The sequence below is a fragment of the Glycine max genome, chromosome 13 (genome assembly GCF_000004515.6).
Source record: "Glycine max cultivar Williams 82 chromosome 13, Glycine_max_v4.0, whole genome shotgun sequence".
NCBI lineage: Eukaryota > Viridiplantae > Streptophyta > Magnoliopsida > Fabales > Fabaceae > Glycine > Glycine max.
Genome location: NC_038249.2, coordinates 10,166,460 through 10,175,286, shown reverse-complemented (window position 1 = coordinate 10,175,286; position 8,827 = coordinate 10,166,460). Strand labels below are relative to the sequence as shown.

General features: G+C 31.9%; 1 protein-coding gene across 1 annotated transcript; it reads left to right on the top strand.

Annotated features, from left to right (window-relative positions):
• The first annotated feature begins 3,771 nt into the window (after window positions 1-3,771).
• On the top strand, window positions 3,772-8,181 carry LOC100785674 (putative wall-associated receptor kinase-like 16). The gene is made up of 3 exons (XM_003543919.4): window positions 3,772-4,775; window positions 6,534-6,707; window positions 6,822-8,181. Exons 1-3 carry the CDS (start codon window positions 3,851-3,853, stop codon window positions 8,021-8,023), a joined length of 2,301 nt encoding a protein of 766 aa, XP_003543967.1. The 5' UTR covers window positions 3,772-3,850; the 3' UTR covers window positions 8,024-8,181.
• The last annotated feature ends 646 nt before the right edge of the window (window positions 8,182-8,827 follow it).

Sequence of the window (8,827 nt, the reverse complement as noted above, 5' to 3'; positions counted from 1 at the left end):
GAGGGATCCACTGTTGTTCATAATACTCCTTTGTTGCTTGGCCAAGTAAAGGTGAGTGTGGAGGAGGTTAGAGATGCAGATGCTTCAGTTCCTGTACCCACTGATGAGGTTTCCTTAGTGGGGCAGGCACTTCACACCTTCCTTGCTTGGCCGACACATCTGGTCAAGTCTTTATCACAGCAGGTACTTATTGTCCTTACTAAATGTTTCTTCTTTTCAAATTAGGCTATTTAACTTTGTTTCATGAACAGGTAGTTGTGTCTCCGCCAAAACCACCTCCGAAGCCCGATCCGGAGGTCGATGATCCGCTTTATCTGATGACATTGACCATCCCAAAGCTTTTCTTGAGGCCTTATCAGGTTAGATGGGATGCCACCGTATTCGGGGTCGTTAATCCAGATTTCCCCCTGTACATAAAGCACGAAGACCTCTCCGAAATCGCACACGGTGGTCAATGTCTCAGCATATCAGTGTTACAGTTGTGGATTCTGTAAGTCTTTATATAAAAGGCTTTTATTTACCTAAGTTATGGCTTTCAATTCATAAATATTTAACTTTGACTTAACATAAACAGGCATCTCACTGAAACATGTATGCGAGCGGGGAATTCTTATATCTATGGATTTCTCGAGCCTCAGTCCATTCAGAGGTCTGGGCAATCGCAGTTTGAATCTGAAAGTTACATAAAGAGTTGGATGCATAGTTCACAACGCGATGTGTATCTTGGAGCCTACCTAAATGGGTAAGTCACAAAATAACAAAATTTAATTAATGTTTACTAATGTACTAACCCATTTTAGGTTCCACTGCAGCGGACATTGGCAGATGGTGGTCATCCTGCCCAAGGAACACTTAGTTGTCTGGTTTTGTTCATTGCATAACAGGCCAGACAACTACCTTAAGGGGATTATTAATAGGTTAGTGTTCTTTTCAATACATTTGCATTGTAATACCTCAACGTACAACACCAGTTTTTAATTGTTACTCATATGGAACAGTGCTATCAAGGGTCTTGATGATGCTCCATAGCCTAAATCAAAGGCTCCTGCTAGGTGGATTGTCGTCAAGGTAAGTCATTTACATAAAACTTTCACTTATATATATTTCTTTATGTGTCTGTACACTAGTTGTTTAATTAATATCCAAATTTCATTATGTATTTAGTGTAATAGACAAAAAGGAACTACTGAGTGCAGCTACTATGTCATGCACTGGATGTCCACCATCATTTTAGGAAGTTTTAGAAATAATTGGGAAGCGGTAAGTTTATTTCAAAGAAAATCGATTTATTTATAATTTGTATTACATTATTAACTTAATATGATTTATTTAATCATGCAGTATTTTAACGACCCTAGACCATTGGAGCCCGAGAGATTAAAAGCATTGCGGATTCAGTGGGCACAATTTTATCTCCGAGTTAGAGATCAGGCCTAGGATTTAGGGACATTTTTTAACATTTTTTACATTTTCTATGTAACACGAACATTGAATTCATTTGTTGATTGTTCTTTATAATATATAAATCAATTATTTGATGTTTATTATCATTAAAACTGCTTGAAAGCATAATAAAATGTTTATTTGCTGTGAATTGGGCCTCCTGAAATTGCATTTGACAGGTACAATTTTGGATTTACTGTAAAAACAGAAAGTATATATAAAAAAAATATTTGAAAACAACATCGGTTATTAACAAAAACCGATGTTAATATCATAACCAACATCAGTTATAATAGAAAACCGATGTTAACGTTTGTATATTAACATCAGTTTTTTGTGTATAACAGATGTCAGCGTTTGTATTTTAACATCGGTTATCTGTGGATAACCGATGTCAACTATTGTACATTAACATCGGTTAATTATAAATAACCGATGCGAATATTTGAATAGTAACATCGATTATTTATAATTAACCAATGTTATACACAAAGAACTACACCAAATAAGTGTAAGCATCATCAACGTTGACATCGGTTATCTAGAAAAACGGATGTTAAGGGCATACATTAACATCGGTTATTCTAGAAAACCGATGTTAAACTAACATATTAACATCGGTTTTACTGGAAAACCGATGTCAACGTTCATCATGCCTACACTTTTTTTGTTGTTGTTCATTGTGTTTAACATCGGGTATTTGGAGAACCGATGTTGTCATATGTATGTTAACATCGGTTCTCCAAAACCGATGTTAACATTCATACATTCAACATCGTCACTTTCAACATCGATTTTAGAATCGATGTAGAATATTCTAAATAACCGATGTTGAAAGTGTATTTTCTAATAGTGACGTCAACTCTAACGTGTCAAGGTTCCGTTTTGGTAAGAACAAAAACTATCCTTGTAAATAAAACTAATAAAATTAATGAATTATATTTTTCTCATTGTCAAGTCATTCTAGTATCGACTTTAACTACAAATATTTTTTGTAATATGACAAATAATTAATGCAAGAAATATTTTAGATTGAACCTTATAAAAATGACCGAGTCATAATTTTAATTTGGAATTTATAATTAGGATCAGAGGGAGAAATATTTTTCACTTTCACCCAAAATTTCAATAAAACTATGTCTAGCTTAAAAATAAAAGAACTAGAAATGGCTTGATATGTATTCTAAAAACATGACAATGAATAGAAAATGAATTTCACTTATTAATATGTTATTTTTACGTCCATTCATAGGTTCTTAATAATAAGATAAGGTGTCATAATTATTTACATGACATAATTGATTTTATTTTTTTTACATTAATTATAGTTATACCTGAGGTAAAAAAAATAACTTTTACATTATAAAAAATCACTTTTTATATTAATTTATAAGATTTATAACTACAACCCATATAAAAAAAACAAAGTCATCCATATATGGTGTAAATAATTTTCAAATTACACTTTTTTATTTAAATAGCAGTTTTTGATTTTTACGTGCTTTCGTCAGAAACGTCTACATTTATATCTCTTTCTCCCTCACTTTCTTCCCTTAATCCTCATGACTGATTCTTATTACTGTATTTTTAGCCGACAAAATTGAATAATTGGTGGACGCGTCTATATTTCTTTCGATGACTGATTCCACATGACTGATTCTTATTTCTGTTATTTGTTTCCATTGTTTCCCTTCTTCCTTATGTCAACAGCCCACAGGAAAACAAAAAAATCGAGTTTATAGATAAAGAAAGTTACAATGATTATTCTTGTGATTTGTTTTTATTATATGGGATATTTATGCTTTTTTGAATTCTATAAAAAATATTAGAATGATTGATTTGACATTTCATTGATCACCTTTGATATTTTAAACATAAGAAATGTTAGTATGAGATTATCACATAACGAACATGTGATTTTTAATGAATTTTTTATTATCTAAAATACTCTTATTTGTTAATTTTAATTTTATAATTATTCTATGTTAAAATGACTAAAAAGTGTATGGGTGTATAATAATTTACATTAAATTTTAGCAAACTCAATCAAAATTTAAAATTCAATTATGTAAATTCAAAAGATTATATAATTTAGTATTAAAATAGTTTGACAAAATCCTTTATGTCACTATTTAAACATCATTTTTTTTTTGTCTTTATTTTTTTTTCATAAATGACTATTAATTTTTTTTTTTAAAATTTACTAAGAGAATTCATGAAGTTAAAAGATAAACTTAAAAGTAATGCGAAAAAAAAAAACTTACGAGTGTAATACAAACAAATCATAGTGTAATCATTATAATTAACCCTTATAAAAGTCAAACCCTGAATCCACTAGGCACACAACACAAGATCCTAAAGCATCCCTGCCATAGGCCTATTTTCTAATTTGTGATTATTGTAGACAATGGAATACTGCTTGCAATTGTGTCGGGTGTTAATGTTTGCATTAGCCCTGGCCATGGTAGTTGCTGTTGCACCTGATCGAACCCTTTCTGAAGTCACACCTTCTTCACTGAACCAAGCAGCCCTTTCTGGCTGCAAATCCTCTTGTGGAGATGTCGAAATTTCATATCCATTCGGTATAGGATACTCATCTTTACCAGATCACAAGCCCTGTTTCTTGCAGTCAAAGTTTGAACTTACTTGCAACGACAGCTCCAAAAAATTACTTTGGGCTAACTTGGAAGTTTCAAATATAAATGTCACAAGTCATCAGATGGTGGTATCCTTTTTCGTCTCAGAGTTTTGCAGTAAAGAAAAAGCCTTTAATAAGCCCTGGATTAAAACAGGCAGGTTCAGCATTTCAAGAAAGGAAAACAAGTTCCTCACTGTAGGCTGCGATAGTTATGGCTATCTCAATAGTTACTTCGATGGGGATTTGTATTCAACAGGGTGCTTAACGAGATGTTATGGCAATAACAACTTGATTGATAATGAAACTTGTTGGGGTATAGGGTGTTGCCAGGTAGATATTCCTCCTCTAATGAGGAATATCACTGTAGAAGCATCTTCTTTCGTCCAATCAGGGACGGATAGTAGTGGTGTAAATGCCTCATCAACTACCTTCTTCAATTCAACATGCAGTTATTCCTTTGTTGTCAGAAATGGGTTTTATAAATTTTCTACTACTCATTTACAAAGTTTCCCAAACAAGACGCTCCCCATGGTTATTGATTGGACTGCGGGAGACAAAAGCTGTAAGGATTCCATGGGTAGAGGCGACTACGCGTGCAAGGCGAATAGCTATTGCGACGACGGCGACACTGATTATGGTTACCGATGCAGATGTAAAGATGGCTATGAAGGAAATTCATATCTTGGCTGCACAGGTAATTTAATTTACCCCTAAATATAAATTCACCTATTTTCTTCGGATAACTCTTATCATTCACAATTTTGACATACTTATGCAGTCACATAAGATCAAGAGGGTATTAAATTAAGATTTTAAAAGATTCTTTTAATATAAAAAATTTAAAGATTACATAAGAATATTATAACTAATTAGGTTTTTTTTCAAGATTTTTATGACAATTTAGATTTTAATTGATTTATATATCATAAGAATTTAAAAGATTTGAATTTTTTTTATAGATTTATAAGATTTGAAAGGGCAATGTCAATTTTCAGAAATATATTTAAAATGATAAGAGTTAGTAAAAAAAAGAAATAATTAGATTTAGATAAAAAAAATAAAACCAATAAAAAAATTATTTTTTAATAATTAAATTGATTATAACTTTATGTTCTCATATACTAACCCTCTTTGTAATAATATCTTTTCATTCTCACTTTTGGATTTACATAATATATTTAAAAATTTAGATTGATTTTCAAAATTTTATTAAAATTACTCCAATTATTCCATGATAAATCTAATGATATGTTTAAAGGAGTTCATTATAAACATATACTAGAAGGATGCGGTGAGATTGAAAATTTGCATAAAGGTTATTGAGTATATGTAGAGGACAAAATTAAAGATGACAGTCACAAAAATATTACATCCAGTGCAGATTATGAATATAGTTAGTATAAGAAAAACATGGTCAGCTTTGACACATAAGACACACATTAATTTAATTTAGAAAAAAAAAATGGAAAAGGATAGAGGGGGAATAATATATTTGACATTTTTTTTATTCCAAAAGAATATGAAAAACATATATGACACATGCATATTGAAGAATATTATTGTTTGGTACCTCTTTCAATTGAATATATGTCATTTTTGTGCTGAGTATTGACGCGAGAACATGATATGCGTGATGAGAGAAAAAAATTTGGTAACCAACATAAAATGAAAATAAATAGTCTAGCAAAATCTCAAGGATTTGTGGAGATTGCTTGATAGATATTTTATATTAAAATGTAAGATGAAATCCATCGAAATTCATCTTAAAAAACAATTCATCAAAATTTATATATTTTTGAATATCAAAATACTTTTTGTATAAATTATAAAAAAATCCTAATTGAATACTACTAAATTTTGTTGCCCTTCTTAAAAATCTTAAGAGTTTTAATTGAATACCACAGGACTTAATTATACCATCTAAAAATCATGATTGACTACCACAAGATTTTTTTATAAAAAAATAATCTTTTTAAATCTTTTGAAATCCTAATCTACTAGACCCCCTTAGCATTCACTTTTACAAACAAGATTATTTCATCTACTTTTTTATAGTTGTAAAAAATTTCAATTAAAAGATATATCACTGGATTTCACTGTCATCTAAAAAAATCTTAATATTCTTGATTAAATATCACAAATTTTTTTATCATTTAAAAATCTTAATTAAATATCACAATTTTTTTTTCCACGAAAAGACCTCTTAAAATCCTAATTTATAGAATACAGCACCTAAAGTTTATTCCTCAAACATTAATTTACATATTTCCTTAAAATCCTAATATATAGAATACAACACCCGAAAAAGAAAAAAATAGAGAAAAATTTAGGCATGATTGGATTTATGATCTACTAGGAAGAGAGCAACAGAGAGAAATGATATGTATTTGTGAAAAAGACGATCATGTATTATTATTTAATTTTAATTCCTATGAATATTATATGCTTGTAGAAATTTTGGAATGTACGACCAGGAGACACAATTGTTCAAGGGAAGATTATTGTCGCGAAGTCCGTGGGTCTTTCGAATGTTTCTGCCCCGATGGACTAATCGGAAATGGAACAATAGAAGGTGGAGGATGCCAACCAAAGCAGCGATATAATGTATTTACCAAGGTTGCCATTGGTAAGCAAAAATACGCTCATTTGGGTTTTATTTTTCTTTTCCTTTTGTAAAATTAATCTAGTTATTAGATAAATGCTCAATTCTGGAATCACATTCATCATATTTTGAAAATAGGTGTAGGTGTAGGATTACTTGGTCTATTTATGGGGACTTCTTGGCTATACTTGATATACCAGAAAAGGAAAGTCCTCAAATTAAAGGAGAAGTTCTTTCAGCAAAATGGTGGTATGATTCTAAAACAGCAACTCTCAGCAAGAGAAGACTCGACGCAGTCCGCCACAATTTTCACTGCAGAGCAACTTAAGAAAGCCACCAACAATTTTGATGAGAGTTTAATCATCGGTAAAGGGGGTTATGGTACAGTTTTCAAAGGAGTTCTCTCAAATAACACTATTGTTGCTATCAAAAAGTCCAAAACTGTGGATCAGAGCCAGGTGGAGCAATTCATTAATGAGGTCATTGTACTATCACAAATTAATCACAGGAATGTGGTCAAGCTCCTGGGTTGTTGTTTAGAGACGGAAGTTCCTTTACTGGTTTATGAATTTGTTAGCAACGGTACCCTTTTTCATTATTTGCATAATGAAGGCCAATTAGCCAATGTGTGTTGGAAAACACGTCTAAGGATAGCAACAGAGGCAGCTGGAGCTCTGTCATATCTACACTCAGAGGCCTCCATACCCATCATCCATAGAGATGTCAAGACTGCTAACATCCTCTTGGATGATGCTTGCACTGCCAAAGTTTCTGATTTTGGTGCTTCAAGATTGATTCCACTTGATCAAACTGAATTAGCCACAATAGTGCAAGGAACCATCGGGTATTTAGACCCAGAGTACATGCAAACAAGCCAATTGACTGAAAAAAGTGATGTTTATAGCTTTGGGGTGGTGCTTGTGGAACTGCTAACAGGGGAGAAACCTTTCTCTTTTGACAAGCCAGAAGATAAACGAAGTCTTACAGTTCACTTTCTATGTTGCTTGAAAGAGGATCGCTTGTTTGATGTTCTTCAAATTGGTATTTATGATGAAGAAAATAAACAGGAGATCATGGAAGTTGCTATTCTTGCGGCCAAGTGCTTGAGACTTAGAGGGGAGGAAAGGCCTGGTATGAAGGAAGTGGCAATGGAGTTGGAAGGAATACGACTAATGGAGAAACAACCAAGGACCAATGCAGGCCAAAATTTTGAGGAGACTCAGTACTTGCTTCATGGGGCATATAGCACTCATGAAAATGGTGATAGTAGTGGCCAACAAAATACTGGATATGACAGCTTGAGAGATATTGAATTAATTGACTTCGGTGATGGAAGATGATTAACATACGCAGCACAACAATATGCATTACCACTTTAGTTTATTTCAATGTACAACATATTTCTATTTTCATTTCATGTTGTTGGCATGGATACAATTCGATCAAAGAATTCAGTTTCTGATATTTCCAATAACATATTTCTACTTATTGCTTCAAATTATTTGTTGAGACCACTTTGCTGACTTTTTTCAAACTCTTTGCTGCTGTGTTTTCTTTACTGTTATCTGTAAAGAAAAAAAAAAGGTCAAGAACTCAAAGGTAATATTGATTTATTGTTTCCGAAATTGCTTAATGTATTAGCGGTTGCATCAGTTTGCATTGCAAGTCTATTTATGAGCAGTTCATAAACATGATTGAGTAACAAATAAACGAGAAATTTAAGAGAATAGAAAATCCCAAGGAAGCTGATGTGTGTGAGGGAAATAGAAATGGAAATGGAGCTGACCTAAAAACATGGCAAACTTCTAAGCCTAGTTTCTAAATTCAAGTATTTTACACATCTATATATACATTCCTAGTTTTTAGCCTATATCATTATATTTCTCTAACAATTCAAGAATCCTCTCAATCCTCTCCTAAACCAAACAATAAAAATAACAAAAAATCATAATGAATTAATTTTCCTTTGTGTGCATGAGGTTTTATTAGATTTTTCTAGTTGACTTTCCAATTCCTGCATTTTTAATTTTTAGGATTCTAACAGAGAAATGATGAGGGAAAAATTAAACAAACAAGAAGAAGAAGAAGAAAATGGTGAGGGTTTGCTTAGGGAAAGAATGAAATTGTTTTCCCTTTGTGTAGGG